At 50.2% G+C, this 14,813-nt stretch overlaps 7 protein-coding genes across 7 annotated transcripts; 4 read left to right on the forward strand and 3 right to left on the reverse strand.

Annotated features, from left to right (window-relative positions):
* The first annotated feature begins 46 nt into the window (after window positions 1–46).
* Window positions 47–1,800, forward strand: K460DRAFT_362461 (NAD(P)-binding protein). Its single transcript, XM_040932642.1, has 6 exons — window positions 47–707; window positions 775–858; window positions 909–922; window positions 1,036–1,314; window positions 1,364–1,499; window positions 1,546–1,800. Exons 1-6 carry the CDS (start codon window positions 465–467, stop codon window positions 1,558–1,560), a joined length of 771 nt encoding a protein of 256 aa, XP_040794282.1. The 5' UTR covers window positions 47–464; the 3' UTR covers window positions 1,561–1,800.
* K460DRAFT_351619 (uncharacterized protein) lies at window positions 1,782–4,190 on the reverse strand (the record flags this gene model as incomplete). Its single annotated transcript, XM_040931579.1, has 1 exon — window positions 1,782–4,190. The coding sequence occupies one exon, from the start codon at window positions 4,188–4,190 to the stop codon at window positions 1,782–1,784; it is 2,409 nt and encodes an 802-aa protein (XP_040794283.1).
* Window positions 4,191–4,378: 188 nt separating this feature from the next.
* Window positions 4,379–6,124, reverse strand: K460DRAFT_401738 (uncharacterized protein; the record flags this gene model as incomplete). The annotated part of the gene is made up of 3 exons (XM_040936451.1): window positions 4,379–4,395; window positions 4,680–6,025; window positions 6,078–6,124. 3 exons carry the CDS (start codon window positions 6,122–6,124, stop codon window positions 4,379–4,381), a joined length of 1,410 nt encoding a protein of 469 aa, XP_040794284.1.
* A 400-nt stretch (window positions 6,125–6,524) lies between these two features.
* K460DRAFT_362462 (required for respiratory growth protein 9, mitochondrial) lies at window positions 6,525–7,684 on the forward strand. The gene has a single exon (XM_040932643.1). It carries the CDS (start codon window positions 6,538–6,540, stop codon window positions 7,276–7,278), a length of 741 nt encoding a protein of 246 aa, XP_040794285.1. The 5' UTR covers window positions 6,525–6,537; the 3' UTR covers window positions 7,279–7,684.
* A 1,354-nt stretch (window positions 7,685–9,038) lies between these two features.
* On the forward strand, window positions 9,039–10,006 carry K460DRAFT_299039 (cell death in tomato 1). Its single transcript, XM_040929785.1, has 3 exons — window positions 9,039–9,311; window positions 9,361–9,497; window positions 9,561–10,006. The coding sequence occupies exons 1-3, from the start codon at window positions 9,194–9,196 to the stop codon at window positions 9,876–9,878; spliced, it is 573 nt and encodes a 190-aa protein (XP_040794286.1). The 5' UTR covers window positions 9,039–9,193; the 3' UTR covers window positions 9,879–10,006.
* Window positions 10,007–10,744: 738 nt separating this feature from the next.
* K460DRAFT_299042 (malate synthase) lies at window positions 10,745–13,134 on the forward strand. The gene is made up of 5 exons (XM_040929786.1): window positions 10,745–11,293; window positions 11,344–11,768; window positions 11,820–12,604; window positions 12,656–12,680; window positions 12,898–13,134. Exons 1-5 carry the CDS (start codon window positions 10,930–10,932, stop codon window positions 12,928–12,930), a joined length of 1,632 nt encoding a protein of 543 aa, XP_040794287.1. The 5' UTR covers window positions 10,745–10,929; the 3' UTR covers window positions 12,931–13,134.
* A 581-nt stretch (window positions 13,135–13,715) lies between these two features.
* On the reverse strand, window positions 13,716–14,515 carry K460DRAFT_362466 (ribosomal protein S8e). Its single transcript, XM_040932644.1, has 3 exons — window positions 14,488–14,515; window positions 14,366–14,434; window positions 13,716–14,317 (listed from the first exon to the last, which is right to left on the reverse strand). Exons 1-3 carry the CDS (start codon window positions 14,490–14,492, stop codon window positions 13,783–13,785), a joined length of 609 nt encoding a protein of 202 aa, XP_040794288.1. The 5' UTR covers window positions 14,493–14,515; the 3' UTR covers window positions 13,716–13,782.
* Between the last annotated feature and the right edge of the window lie 298 nt (window positions 14,516–14,813).

Here is a 14,813-nt window from a genome sequence, read left to right on the forward strand (position 1 = left end):
TGGTCACAACACGTTGAAATGATTTATTAGTCTACGTCATGCGACTGTCAAAACGCTTCAGTTACACTGTGCGCCTGTTCTGCGCTCTCTGTTGTGGTGTCTCGAGTTGAAAATCATTACAACTGTCCTTGTCCAATGATCTAGGCTGACTCTGCAACTCTATCTGACCCTGCTTCTGTCCAGAACGATCTGTGTAGGATAGGATCTGCAAATCGTGACATGTGTCACTACTACCCGCATCTTGAAGCTACCAGCTGGTCCCCTGTCTATTACGAGAGGGGTCATGAACACTATTTCTCATCATCTTGACAGCACATATCCTCGCCTATACCAACCAAGTTCATACTCGCTATTTCGAGCGTTTTCGAGCGTCATCCCCCGGGGTACTGCTGAAATATTTGAATTTCAGCTTGGTTGACATCATCGACTTTGGGTGCCCCGCCACACCGGTGTGAACAGCACGGATGAACCTAATCCCCGACGTTTTGTATGCCGATCAGGACTCTACCACATGGCTGATACTCGGCGCCAGCAGGGGCATCGGATTGGAGTTTGTACGGCAACTGCTTGCTAGGGACGAACGCATCATTGCCACGGTGCGCGAGCCTTGGGCAGCTCATGCTTCTGGGCTGTGGGGCCAGGCTGGTAGCGACCATGGGCGCTGTCAAATGTACACTTGTGACATACTGTCGGAGCAGAGTATAGAGGTACGTCTCATATACCCTGTATCATGGTCGTGGTTGGACGCTTGGGTGATGGGTTAACTCGTGGCAGAAATTTGTCGCCCAGCTCGCCATGATCCCAAATTTGAAGATCGACTACGTAGTGCTGAATGCTGGAGTTCTAAGATATCCAAACGTAAGTTTACGTTTTATAAAGTTTGGCCTGAATCGCACTAACCCTTCCAGAGAGCCACTGAGCTGTACGTCTCCAGTTCCCTTTCGCCGAACCTTCCCAAGTCCGGCTAGAGCGTGCATCTTGGATGGATGTACCTTGGCTGTACTTTGGGACTATTCAGACTAATCTTGCTCACAGGTCTTTTGACGAGTTTGCCTTCCACCTACACACCAACACCATCGGGCCCATCATCACAGCCCAAAAGCTGCTGCAAACCAACATCCCCATCGGCACCATCGTCTTCATGTCCAGTGACTCTGGCTCTCAAGGCAATTTTCGGGAGATGGAAGATGGTTTCGCCGCTTATGCTGCTTCAAAGGCAGCTCTCAATATGGCCGTCCGCCACATGGCAGCAGAGCTGAAAAGGAAAGATGACGACACAATCATCTTATGCATGCATCCTGGAGAGGTCGCAACGTGAGTAGTTAGTGATTTCTCAGCAACACGCTTACTGATATACGTCCAGGGATATGGCGAACATCCAGCTACCCTGGGAAGTACACGGCATCATTACGCCGGAGGAGTCAGTTCTGAAGATGATTGACGTAATACAAAGCAAAGGCATACAGCATAGTGGGACGTTCTGGACATATGAAAACAAGGTCGGTCACACTTACGATGCAATTCGAGCACTCGCTGACTTGATAGCCATACGTGTGGTGACAGTTCCTTTCTAGTATTTCGATTTTTTGCATACTTGCGGTACCTCTCCACTTGGATATACCCATACTAGATTGCATATGCATGTTCTCCTCAAAAGCTGAGATTGGTTGTATGATTTTTGCCACACTAACCTAGGGACTTTTGAGACACCTGATAGCATAGGCTCAAGTCCAGGAATAGTATGCCACTCCGGCTACACTCTGCTTCGCAAGCAGAGATCGTCATGCAATTTCACCGAACAGTCGGCGTACGAGATCCGTGTCCCATTCAAGCCGTGCCTCACCTTCAGGAAGCTCATAATCGACCAGAACGCTAGTCTTCCTTGCGACTTGCGCATAATCTTTCTGGATCACCCCTTGCACTTGCTTATGTTCTTGCACGCTACCCTCCTCGCCGCTGGCAACGTGCTGAACATCAAGCGGGGTTGCAGACTTTGGAAAACCGGAGATGTGACGAGCACTCTTGCGGTAGAATCCCGCCTCTGGGTCGTTCGTCGCTAGCTCCTCACCCATGGCCTGTTCGTCCTCAAACACGCTCTCCGCGCGTCGACCCCGCGGTAGTTTATGACTTCCTTTTGCTGGTGTCGCAATCGCGTCTGGCCTGCTGTAGGTACCGGGAACATTGGCTGACATTGCAAGGAGTGAGTCGTTCTCGGCCTTGAGCATCGAAGCTGTGACCAATCCCTTGTCCAACCTTTTCTGCCTCTTATTTACTCTTCTCCGCTTGTTAACAGCCATCTGTTTTTCTCGCCTCGTATTTGGATCGTCGGGTCGAATTCCACGCTCCGCCTGCCACTGTTCAATGCGCTGTTTTTGCTCCTTGAATCGCTCTCTTGCGACGCCAGTCAGCTTTGGTAATTGTTTCGCCTTGGGTCGTCTATCGAGCTTGTCGAACTTGGGACCCTTCACACCCGCTTCATAGCGCGCTGATGAGATGGTATCTCGTGGGGAAGAGCTGTAGTTCTCTTCAAAGTAGGCAGGTTCATATTCTGAAGGAGCCCAGGCCTCCGCGTTGCTCGGCTCTGGATCTCTTTCCAACGCACGATTGTAAAAACTCATCTTTTTCTTATTGCGCCCATAATTCGCCCTGGATGGTTGTTTGGCATCTGACTTTCGGCTGAACTCGTCAGGTCGAGGCAATTGCATGTTAGTAGAATACCGCCCCATCGGACTAACGTCTCGAGACGATGATTTATACCTGTCCTCGAAAGGCACCCCACTACTCGAAGACCTGTATGGCTCAATCTTCATAGTGGTCTTCAGCATATCCCTCGATCCTTGCTCACCGCAGTGCGGAGCCCCTTGACCCTGTGAACGCAAAGGACAGAACTCTAATTGGCACGGGCCGTGGTTCGTGATATGAGGTGGCAGGCTGACTTGCCGATGAGGTACGTCCAAAGAGTGTGTATAGTTGCACTTGGTGGCCTGGCCGTTCCTTTGTTTAGGTCTACAGTGGCCCTTATGGTACCAATGAAAGCAAATCGGACTTGTATCACTTAAAGCTCGAGGACCTTTTGGAGGATCGAACGAGCGAGGCTTGGGCGATGTCGAGCGATGGTCAGGAACGGACAAGCCACTCAGAGCTGAAATTGGATGTTGTAAGAGCCCATATGATGGGTCGGCTTGCAGAGCTTTAGGCTTTGGACGAATGGCGACAACGTCGGGGGTGAACGGCTCGAGATCCCAGTGCGTTATGCGGCGTTTCGGCTCCAGGATGGACGCGAAATCGCTGAGTTCGGGTGCAGGCTCTCGTTTTGTAAGCTTACTATCGGGAGTTTGCTCACCGGGTGAAAGCGTTTGCTGGCGCTTGCGCTTATCCCGTGTTCCTGAGTGACTAAGTGAGAGAATGGCTTGATCTCCATTCTCAGAGGATGGCGGTGGGGAAGCCGTATTTGACACTTCAATGTAGTCCATGCTGTCGGAAGTGGGTGGTGTAGAGGCAAGCGTTGGAAAGTTACAGGTGGGGGCGTAGATCTTGACACTTGTTGGGTCTGCAGTTTCACTCATCGTGACTACCTTGTTGACATCATCGCCCTCGAGAGTAAAAAGGTCGGTACCAGATTCGGAAGGCGCAATGTCGCTTACCAAAAGACTGACACCAGGTTCTTTGGGTACATCCTCAACTGACGAACTGACAGTGTCCGCATCGCCATCTTCGCTCAACGCCGGCTCCAAAGCTGTCGTTTTACTAAACGTAGTACCGTCAACTTGTCCGCTGAGCTGAGACGTACACCTGTGTGCTTTACGCGCCTCACTCAGAGCCAAAAGGTCCTCTCGTAGCGGGCAAAGCGGTAATCTGCATGCTTTGTAATGCACAAATCCAGGTGGAGGAGGAATGGGCCAGGTGACGTGGGTTTCGTGGGCTACATGACACTGCTCACCACGGCGGCAGGTACCATGATACCAGAAGAAGCATGTCTCCTTTGGTGGGCCAGAGGGCGTGGGTGACACTGATAGTAGGTCGTTTAGGTTGGAAGTAGTACGCAGGCCGAGTGTATCAGATGCTTCGGTGGCGGATGGCGAGCCGATACTAGTAGTATCTTGTAGTTTCGGAGCTGTAGGCTTCCAAAACTCTAGGCATCCACAGACACCATCTTGTGAGCTCTGGCGAAGGCAGATCCGACTCATCATTATGAAGGTGTGGATATTGTCCACGATACTTGTTGATTCCGAGTTGCGGCCGTGGATGGAGGTACAAGCATTCAGCTAGACTACTAGTCGCACCAAGAGGATTACTCTCGAGAAACCTGGCTATATCCGTGCGGTTGTTCACGTGCGATTATATAAGGTGATTTTGACAAGTCTATATATATTGTCCATCAAGAGCATGTATCTCCTAAGATGTCAGTTAGCAATCTTGCGGCACGTGGTGATAGTAAAGGTGATTTTTGGAAGAGGTACTTCAAGTGAGTGATACCGGGGCACAGGAATTCCATATAAGCTGTCGGGACCCATGTAGGGTAAGGCTATCAACTTTCACTGATTGCCAAGTTAAGGTATGATGAGCGAGCACAAGACTCGTCTACTTTGTATGAAAGCAAATGTTGAGATGGATTATATGACGATACTACCACATCCTCCCAATGATATTCGAAGCAACCTTCAAAGATGCCCACGTACCCAACCCCAGTACACTGAAAAAGATTCCTAATGTCCTCAAGTTCCTCAACTCAGTACTCGAGGTTTTCAACTTCCTTTCACCAATATCTCCCAGATTAGTCAACGTATCGTACTGCGGCACATACTTGAAGTCAAAAGTCGTCTGTGTACCCCCAAGACCCCACTTCGCCTTAACAACTATGTTCCAGAGAATCTCTTTTGCCCGAGAAATACGGTGAGCGTCAAGCGACGGAAAGAGACGGTAGAAATTACAGTAGAAAATGAAGAATAGACATTGGCCTGCCATAAGCGACCAATAATAAGCCGACACACGTTTGAGCCCAAGTCGGTCACCAAGATCATTCCCATTGAGCCAGCGGGCACTGGCGGTGAGCATGTCTGCGGAGACAAATGTTGGCGGCTCCTCTTTGAGGGCGAAAATGATATTGTTGGCCATGGTCTTTGACATATCGGATGGATCGACCTCGTAGTACAGAAGTGACTCCATTATAATCTTAGCCTTTTCTTGAGAAGAGAACCAACCGTCAGGAGTGCCCATAAGATACGCAATATATCGCCACAGAGCAATGTAGTCGTCGATCTCTTGTTCGCGGAGATAAATGCCTTGACGTGGGAGGCTGAGCCATATCAGTGTCGACGAGAAAGTCCCGATAGTCGCAATTTGATCGAGATCGTTGATAGGTATACCCCATTCGTCTATTTTGAAGTAGCTGGGTCGTTGTTCTGCTAGCTTGGTGATCCGTTGACGTACAGCGGCGTGTAGGAGTCGGACGCGTATTGAGGAAGCAAAGCCTTCTCCGCCTGGCTTTATACCCTCTAGGGAACGTGTACATTGAAGGATATGCTGAGTAGTCTCAAATAGTCTTCCTCTTGCTACCTTGGTGCTGAACCCTCCAGTTCGAGCTAGTGTCTCTACAACGCGGGCAGCTCCCATGCCTCCAAGTAGTGATTGGAACGTAAGTCCAGTCAAAGCTGGTCCTGCATACCGATAGAACACATTTTGTCCCCTCTCGATCTGCTCCCAGTCTACCCAGACAGGAACGGTGTTGACTTCTTCCCACAGCTCAGCAAGCTTGGGGTCGGATGCTTGGTGCTCCTCGAGCAAGGCATACAAATCTCGGCGAGGTATGGGAAGAGGCTCGCTCTTCTCTTCCTCCGTTCCAGTGACAGAAGATGGCACTGGCTGGGAGTCTTGGGCTTTTGGCAAAGGGCCCTTTTGTGGTGGCGAGATAGTGTTCAGTCGATCAAGGCATTCTTCTCCTAGGACATCGTAGGTATGTTTGAGAGGCTTGGATTGTTCTGGAGTGAGATGGCCCTCCGTCCATTCAAACTCATAGCCCCAGCAGCTAGAAGCAGTAAGCATTAATATCAGCAATAGTCTTCCGCTTTCGGACGTACACTCTGGTATTCTCTGTGCGCCTGCGGAACGGGTTGGGCCAAGCCATGGCTTCTAGGGCAAAATGCAACAAAGCAACCGGATGATACTATCAGATCCGCGAGGCGACAACAAAAACAAGACAGTGAGGTTTAGTAGAAGTGAGGCAGAGAATATACCATCATATGATACCGAGGCGCTAGACGTGAGGGGACCCACATACATTTTGCCCCCCTCGACACGAGATCTGGGAACATGATAGATTCCGGCGATGCGGACGAAGATCGGGAGACTGAAAGAGCATATCACCGAGGCGCAGATTTAACGTTGGTGCAAAATGCCGTTTAACACTTGGTCGTTGATGTCATCATTTTGGGTAGCTGTGGCTCAGTCGTTTGTGGCGCCAAAAGTCGGCTTATGGTCTGTGCGCAGGCTCTGAACTTTGAGATGAGAACAACTCCTATTCGAAGTCGAACATCAACCATGAATTGCCACAATTGTGCACGGAGGACGCTTAGTGTGTTCATCCGCTCGTTGGCAAATGTTGAGCCAGTCTTCCCTCTCCGCCAAACGACGATCAGAGCCGCGCAACCTTCACGAGTCTTCTCTGCCGCAAGCCAACTACAGACAGCAGAGCGAGGGCCGTGGAAACCAACCCGAACAGTCGTGAATCACAGTGTTGATGAGGACACACCGGAAGAGTGGAAGGAGCGACCATCATGGCAAGCGCAAAAGGCAGCCCTGAAAGAAAAACTAGGGGGAGAAGCTTGGAATCCGCGCAAGAAGCTCTCACCCGACACAATGGAAGGCATACGGCACCTACATGAAACACAGCCCGAAAGATTCAGCACGCCCGTTCTCGCCGATCATTTCAAAATCTCGCCCGAAGCTATCCGGCGCATACTAAAGAGCAAGTGGCGGCCATCGGACGAAGAGCACGAAGCCAGGATGCAGAGATGGGACAAGAGAGGCGAGAGGATCTGGTCCAATTTGGTGGAGATGGGCGTCAAACCGCCGAAGCGATGGAGGGATATGGGTGTAGGAAGGGCACAAAATGGAGAGAAGCCGAGATGGAAGTCACGGAGCAGAAACCTTGTGGATGTTAGGGACAGTGTCAGCGCGGAGTTTATGGACTATACCCCAGACAATGATGTTATCCCAATTGTGGACGGCAAAGCAAAGCCTAAGCCAGCGGCAAGCAAACCCCTATTCGAAAGGTTATAATTGAGAAGAGGGAATAGGGAACTGCTTCTTGCATACTCAATGTACACTTTCTCGGAAGCCAAATCAAGTCCGTGGAAGAATGTTAGATATTTCATGGTAGATCAGAGTACGTTGAAGCTTGCAGGACATCGTTTTAAGAGCATTCGAGACACCAAACGGTACTGCGACACATACCATCTGACCCGTCACTCGTAGGCCAGACTCCTTGACTACTCGACTATGGCAATTCCACCCGCTTACGAGCGTGGGCATTGTCCACAAGCGTATTTTGTGTCGCAACCATAGTACTAGTTGGGGGACAGCGTTTCTATCCCTGCGCCTCTTCGTAAATAGAAAAGGCTAGCTTATTGCTGAGCACTAGGTAACACAGAATTGTCGCGATGCTCCTGCGGACTCTCCAAGAACACTCTGCCAAAGCTGCCCGCAAGTAGATACTTGCCCTCTATCATGATAGCCATTCCGCGTATCATCTACTTCAAATCCACTGCCTCGACGTTATTATAAAACCTCTACCGCAATTACAGTCGCAAGGGAGGTTAGCCTACAAGGCTGCCTGGGAAGAAAGAGATATAGAGGAGTTTCTGGCGACCAACTGTCATGGCGTTTCAGCTGACTAGGCAATATTGTGGCGTTCAACTGTTGAAGCATTTCAGCTGCTTGAGGCAATTATGACGGAAAGTTTGCTTCCTACGTTGCATTAGTCATAGCATCCTACACGCCTCCAATAAGTCTTGCTGCAAACTCCCCGTGTCCATGCTGACGCGGACAAATTCCCTCAAGCTACCTGCGGTGCGTGCCGCACCTTTTCTCTCCACGTCTTCGTGTATATATTGGCCCCATTATAAATATACGAGTCTAGCAGGCATACTACTGGCCTTCCTTCCATACTTCGGGAAACACGGAAGTAGGAGCTGAATCTAAGGTAACACCAACAGCCTCTAGTAGTCGTATCCTATTGGCATTGACGAATCAATGCGCGTTATTTGACATGGTGTCCCACAGATCCTGAATTCACGTCGGATGTTATATACACGAGGATTTGGAAACATTCCGTGGAATCTCAGCCTTGCCTAAAATGGATCACCTGAGGTTCGAAGCGTGATCGCGGTACTGACTCCTGTGCTTCCATAATCAGAGAGATATAAACTGCCCGGAAGAAATTGAGAATTTCAAGACGATTTTACGAGTTTGAATTACCGCCGCTTGTTGAATCGACTTCAATGAATCATCATGCAGGGAGGCTGTATGGAAGAGATTGCTGTCAGGTACACTTAGTGCTGACGCTGGTATTTCTAAATATAGCGCTCGGTTCCTGAGTCTGTGGTTGAGGAGCCGAATCAGCCAGCCCAAGAAGCTGATCAGCGATGATGATGACTGTTACCCGTTAAGGAAGTGGTATGCTCGATACAGTAGGGCCTGTACTATAACGATCCCTGGCATATAACGATATCCTGTAACGTAGCGATATTTATTCTCCGACACACATTATTTTAGTAGTATAATAATAAATAACTGCTAACAATAATAATATAGAAATTTGGTAGAAAATTATTATATTTTATTAAATTATACTTGTTTTAGATAGATTTATACCTGTTTTAGATATTATATAATAAATTATATAACGTCTATATAATAATTATATACTTTATTTCGCCTCTTAACTATTTTTAGCAGTTTTTAAGCTAAAATATTCCTAACTGCGCTGCTAAGGCGTTCTAGTATACAACGATGCCTGCAGTATAACAATATTTTTTCTGCAACCGAGCAAATCGTTATAGTACAGGCCCTACTGTACTAAGCCTCGCATTGAGTTCTTGAATGTTTAAAGCAAGGAGCATCGAACGCCCTTGTGCTTCATTGCAACGCCTACATCCCTTCCCTTATCAGCCAACTATCTCTGACCATTGCTAAAATGCGCTTCACTACTTTATCCCTCGCTACCATCCTGGCACTCACATCCTCTGCCTCTGCAGCCCCTCAGGCTAGTCAGAAACAGCTGCAGGACTGGCAGGTTACTGCTGTAGGCGTCTGTGCGTACACACACAAACTGTGTAAGATATACACTGACATCGTATCCAGTCACGCCCTCAGGCCGTCCTGGTAGCTACCCTTGGGCAACCATCAGAGCCAACGTTACCGATCCCAACGAGATCAACCTTGGACCAGCAAAATCTGATGGCAGCAATGTAATTGTTCCCGGAGGTAGTCAAGGCATCGTATGTTTACTATTCTTTTAGCATTTGACTTTGCTAGCGTAAATTCACTGATATCAACCACAGAACTGCGAAGCCAAATGGTTCACCAAGGGCGAGTCACCGCTCGGCCGCACATGGCCGTGTGACGCTGTTAGCAATGGCTACTGGACTCTGACTGTGCTGGCTGGTAGCCAGGGCTTCTCGCCTACCGATTTCAAGCTGAGATTCACTCACGTGGCTGATGTGCTGTATCAGGGTGCGGAGTACACAGGTTCTTTCAAGGCGGTGGGTAGCTTCAAGGTTGGGGATAATTTGTCAGGTACGTGTGGCGGAAGCGGAGTTTGTGTGTGGGGATTAGCTGCTGGGAAAAACCCAGTGCTCATAAAACCTACAAAGCAGTAAATTGTCATCTCTTATTGAAAGAAATTGGATGGCGGGTTTCATGGACAACATACGATCATTCTAGTGGACGGGAAATGGGGAGTTAGTAGATAGTAAGGCCCCATTAATGCAAAATTTGGATATCAACTACAAGTAACGCCTCGAAAGAGATTGAGTATCGAGGCTTCTGCTGAGAGTTTTCTGTTTGAAGAATTCGGAGTAGGTGCAATATCCTCTGATAACCTCGTGGCTATCTCAGAAAATCATCATTATGACTCAAAGAACCCCGGCGCATTTCCAAGACTCTTTCTAGACACAATATGTTCCTGAAGAGAATAACCCGCGCTATCGTGAAGATTAGTGAGATATTCAACATATGGATGTTCTGGTGATATTGGTCTCGAAACAAGCACTTCTTGGTGCTTCCAAGGTCAATTCGACGCTAGCAGTAATAGTGGGCTCTGCAAGATACCGCCGGCGGCTCTCAACTGCCATGATTAAGAAGAGATGAAATGCCGTGCAGGCTGGGAGAAATGTTGGGGATCTAGGCATTACGTTTGAGTCGTAAATGACCGTCGGAAATACCCGGCGAGGCCTCGGATGAGCTCCCGCTATCAAAACCTCAGCATCGCGACATCCGTTGATTGCCGCGTACGGCCGCCACCAGCCATGAGCATCCTGGGCTTCGCCCAAAGATAGCATGTTAGCTTGCCACAGCGATGTCGCTCAAGCCCCGGTAATGTCGAAAATTTACTATCTTTACGGGGTTTGTACTGTTCGAACGGAAACATCCCCGCAGTGAGCGCTAGGCTTGGCATCGTCACAAGCTTGGAGCTCCCCTCCGCCGAACCCTGGGCCCGTAGCTCACCATTCACAACAGCCGGCCTAGCCTGCACCAGTCAGTGGACAAAGCAGATCCTCGGCCCAGCTTTCAAGATGGGTGACGCCTGTATCATAAATATTATCTACCGGCCGCCCAACCCTCTGCTCCGCACGCATACATCATTGTCCTCCTCACTTTGTGTACCTTGAACATACAAGCAATTGAACAAGGTCCTTTGTAGTATTCACCATGGCAGCGAATCCCAACACTATCCTCCGCGAGGTGAACATTCTCGGTGAGCTGAACGATAGTAACCGTCACATTCTTAGCAAAGATGCTGCTGTCTTCCTCGCTCTTCTCCACCGCACATTCAATGAGCGCCGGAAGGCTCTGCTCCAAAGACGAGTGATTCGGCAAGCGGAGCTCGACAAGGGCAACCTCCTCGACTTCCTCCCAGAGACCAAGCACATCCGCGAAAATGATGCTTGGAAGGGCGCACCACCAGCTCCTGGGCTCGTTGACAGGCGAGTGGAGATCACAGGTCCAACAGACCGCAAGATGGTCGTCAATGCGCTAAACTCGAATGTCTGGACATATATGGCCGACTTTGAGGGTGAGTAGTCTCACGAAAGCTTGAGCAGGACGGAAGCTAATGGTCTCTAGACTCGAGCGCCCCAACATGGGACAACATGATCAATGGCCAGCTCAACCTCCATGATGCTATCCGCAGGCAAGTCGACTTCAAGCAGGGTGAGAAGGAGTACAAGCTTCGCACCGACCGAACACTACCCACCCTCATCGCTCGTGCTCGAGGCTGGCACCTTGAGGAGAAGCACTTCACAGTTGATGGCGAGGCTATCTCCGGTGGCCTGTTCGATTTCGGCCTGTACTTCTTCAACAATGCCCACGAGCTCGTCAAGCGCGGAACCGGACCATACTTCTACTTGGCTAAGATGGAGTCACATCTTGAGGCCAGGCTGTGGAACGATGTCTTCAACTTGGCGCAAGACTACATTGGTATGAGGCGTGGCACTATCCGTGGTACCGTCTTGATCGAGACGATTACCGCTGCTTTCGAGATGGACGAGGTATTTCACCCTTGCACTCAAACCATTTGGAATTATACTGACTCCTGATAGATCATCTACGAGCTTCGCGACCACTCCTCCGGTCTTAACTGCGGCCGCTGGGACTACATTTTCAGCACCATTAAGCGCTTCCGCCAAAACCCCAACTTCGTGCTCCCTGACCGCGACTCTGTCACAATGACGGTACCCTTCATGGACTCGTACGTTAAGCTCCTCATCAAGACATGCCACAGACGCGGCGTCCACGCCATGGGAGGCATGGCAGCCCAAATCCCTATCAAGAACGATCAGCAAGCCAACGACGCCGCCATGGCCAAGGTCCGTGCCGACAAGCTCCGTGAGGTGCGCGCTGGCCACGATGGTACATGGGTTGCCCACCCGGCGCTTGCGGCTATTGCAAGTGACATTTTCAATGAGCATATGCCTACGCCTAATCAGATGCATGTGCGTCGTGAGGATGTCCACATCACCGCCAACGACCTTTTGAACATGAATGTACCTGGCAAGATCACCGAAGCTGGCATCCGCAAGAATCTTGACATCGGCCTCAGTTATATGGAGGCTTGGGTCCGTGGTGTTGGTTGCGTGCCTATCAACTACCTCATGGAGGACGCCGCTACTGCAGAGGTGTCGAGGAGTCAGCTTTGGCAGTGGACAAGACACAATGTTGAGACCGCTGAGGGCAAGAAGGTTACAAAGGACTATGCGCTCAAGTTGCTACATGAGCAGGCGCAGCAGTTAGGCGCGAAGGCACCCAAGGGAAACAAATTCCCGCTCGCAGCGAAGTACTTCGAGGGCCAAGTTACAGGCGAGGACTATGCTGAGTTTTTGACATCGTAAGTCTGCAGTCTTGTATGTTTTGAAGACAATTTGCTAACTTGAAATAGGTTGCTCTACAACGAGATTACCAATGTAGGTCCGCCCAAGGGAGCGTCGAAGTTGTAAACTCGTCGCACCGTTTCCTATTAGCTTGATATCCTTGTCTTGTAACTTTATCATACCATGTCCAGGCATCTTGGTACGCCTGTAAGCGAAAATGCAAAAGCGTCATGATCCTACCTACTGCCTGTTGTTGCACGTCAAGCTTTATGCTAGCATGTGAATACAAAGCTAACTTGTGCCCTCACAGGTCGGTTCACCTGTTGCGGCCGCGAAGCTATAGCACGCTGTGTGCCGAGGTTCACTCGAGGGGATCCCGAGTGGACGGTCGATCAATGCGGAGAAGTAGCTTTACATGTGACGAACAAGAACGGGACGAGGGAACGAAGAATGACGAACGGAACCACACAAACTTGGGGACTGCATGCATAGTTGGCGTTTTTAGTTCTTGTACATTCTTTCTAATTTCAATCTAATGTATAAAATCTCCATGTGAAGTCCGCGGCTTCAATGTCTTGTGATGGTGATTCGTGGTGTAACAAGTGCCTCACAATGGCTCTGAGCACGTGCGAAACGGTGAATTTGAGACGACCGGGAGCGAAAATGCTTTGAACATCGAGGTGCCGCCGCAATGCGCGACTGGGCTGCTCGCAACCTGGAAGGGTTTAAAATAATTGTAACAAGGTTGAGCTGTTTATACTTTAGCGTAATCGTATTCGTGTAATCACACGTAGTCACACGCTGGCTCGTGTGCTTTACTTCGATGGCAACGAAATACGTTCAAGTACTACACTACGCAACAGCCACCTAAACTTAGGGCACGATCAACTGCAGCATTGGATATTGTGGTAGAAAGCCAGGTGTCATTCCTTTCGTCCATCGCACGAAGTACATCTCATCGACCGCGACACCATTGACAGGAAGCAGCAAGTTTGTTGGGTACAGGGCATGGTGTGAATCGAATATGCACATCACTTAACGTTTGATAACCCGTGATTCATAGCCTCGTGGTATCTAGAGAAGTGGCGATATCACGCCGAATGCATTCAGTGCCCTGCTCGTATGCAGACCAGATACATGACTAAACACCCATTTTGACCTGACCAATGCACCGAAGAAGCCGTAAATATCAACCTTACTTCCTGAGAGCACGCTGGTAGAAGGCAAGCTCCTCACCCTCCAGAACGTAACCATCGCAGCGACCGCTCTGGCCGGGGCGGGACGAAACGACGGCGTAAAGACGACCGGCCTCGAACTGCTTCTCGATGGTGTTCTCAACCTTTCCGTCCGCCTTCAGGCGCTCAGCCTGCTTCTTGACGATGGCGTTGGACTTCTTCTTGTCCTCCTCCTTCTCACCAGCCTTGGCCTGCCTCCTGCGGCCGAGGGAGACACCGTAGTGGGCCTCGTACCATTGTCGGAAAGGAGCCGCATCAATCTGGACGACGGCGGAGCGGGTGAGGGTGTTCGTGCGGACGAGCTCGTTGTTGGAGGGGTGGTAGACGACACCGATGACACGGGTCTTCTTGGCGATGCCCTCAGAGCCCCATGAAAAGTTGCCGGCTTCGAGACGCAGAGCGCGGAACTTGCGGTTGCCGCCACGGGTGCGGACAAGATGGACACGCTTAGCGCCAATACGGGTATTGGCAGGCTGGCGGCCCTTCTCGAAAGCCCTAAAGCCATGTTAGACATGACTTTGGAAGCGATCGGGTTATGCATACCTCTTCTTGCGGTAGTATGCCCTCTTCGCACCGGAAGCGGAGCGCTTGTGGCGAGAGTCGCGAGAGATACTGGTAGAGGTCAGTCATGGTTGTCAAGAACAGGGGAGGGTCAAGGTAGATACCCCATGATTGCAGTAAGTCAGAAGACTGCTGTCCACAATCAAATTAGCCAGTGCTCTTCCAAATGTTGCTTTCCAAAGCCGCAGCAGTATCGAGACCACCAGTACAAGCAAAGCCTCACTCTCTGCCGCCCACGGTAGAACGTAATGGTGTGGCCGTCTCTCGCACTCGCGTGCGTCGATACGTTCTGGGTGTGTGCGCAGATGGGGGTGCGTCGGTGGTACCGTGGTCTCGATATCGCAAAGCTGGGCCTGAAAGCGTCGTGATGCGATTGTTGTATAGCGTACCTGTGTCGTGTCTTCTGGAGCAATCTGTGTTGTCGTGGGGT

Source organism: Cucurbitaria berberidis (genome assembly GCF_010015615.1).
Source record: "Cucurbitaria berberidis CBS 394.84 unplaced genomic scaffold K460scaffold_1, whole genome shotgun sequence".
Lineage (NCBI taxonomy): Eukaryota > Fungi > Ascomycota > Dothideomycetes > Pleosporales > Cucurbitariaceae > Cucurbitaria > Cucurbitaria berberidis.

What these genes read in the sequence shown, in the direction of transcription:
- K460DRAFT_362461 (XM_040932642.1), top strand. Translation starts at nt 465, where the DNA reads ATGAACCTAATCCCCGACGTTTTGTATGCCGATCAGGACTCTACCACA. An exon ending in TGTCGGAGCAGAGTATAGAG is followed by an intron (nt 708 to 774) that starts GTACGTCTCATA and finishes AACTCGTGGCAG; the next exon opens with AAATTTGTCGCCCAGCTCGC. An exon ending in CATCCTGGAGAGGTCGCAAC is followed by an intron (nt 1,315 to 1,363) that starts GTGAGTAGTTAG and finishes ATATACGTCCAG; the next exon opens with GGATATGGCGAACATCCAGC.
- K460DRAFT_362462 (XM_040932643.1), top strand. Translation starts at nt 6,538, where the DNA reads ATGAATTGCCACAATTGTGCACGGAGGACGCTTAGTGTGTTCATCCGC.
- K460DRAFT_299039 (XM_040929785.1), top strand. Translation starts at nt 9,194, where the DNA reads ATGCGCTTCACTACTTTATCCCTCGCTACCATCCTGGCACTCACATCC. An exon ending in GGTTACTGCTGTAGGCGTCT is followed by an intron (nt 9,312 to 9,360) that starts GTGCGTACACAC and finishes CATCGTATCCAG; the next exon opens with TCACGCCCTCAGGCCGTCCT. An exon ending in CCGGAGGTAGTCAAGGCATC is followed by an intron (nt 9,498 to 9,560) that starts GTATGTTTACTA and finishes TATCAACCACAG; the next exon opens with AACTGCGAAGCCAAATGGTT.
- K460DRAFT_299042 (XM_040929786.1), top strand. Translation starts at nt 10,930, where the DNA reads ATGGCAGCGAATCCCAACACTATCCTCCGCGAGGTGAACATTCTCGGT. An exon ending in CTGCTTTCGAGATGGACGAG is followed by an intron (nt 11,769 to 11,819) that starts GTATTTCACCCT and finishes GACTCCTGATAG; the next exon opens with ATCATCTACGAGCTTCGCGA. An exon ending in TATGCTGAGTTTTTGACATC is followed by an intron (nt 12,605 to 12,655) that starts GTAAGTCTGCAG and finishes AACTTGAAATAG; the next exon opens with GTTGCTCTACAACGAGATTA.
- K460DRAFT_362466 (XM_040932644.1), bottom strand. An exon ending in GCATACTACCGCAAGAAGAG is followed by an intron (nt 14,318 to 14,365) that starts GTATGCATAACC and finishes ACATGGCTTTAG; the next exon opens with GGCTTTCGAGAAGGGCCGCC.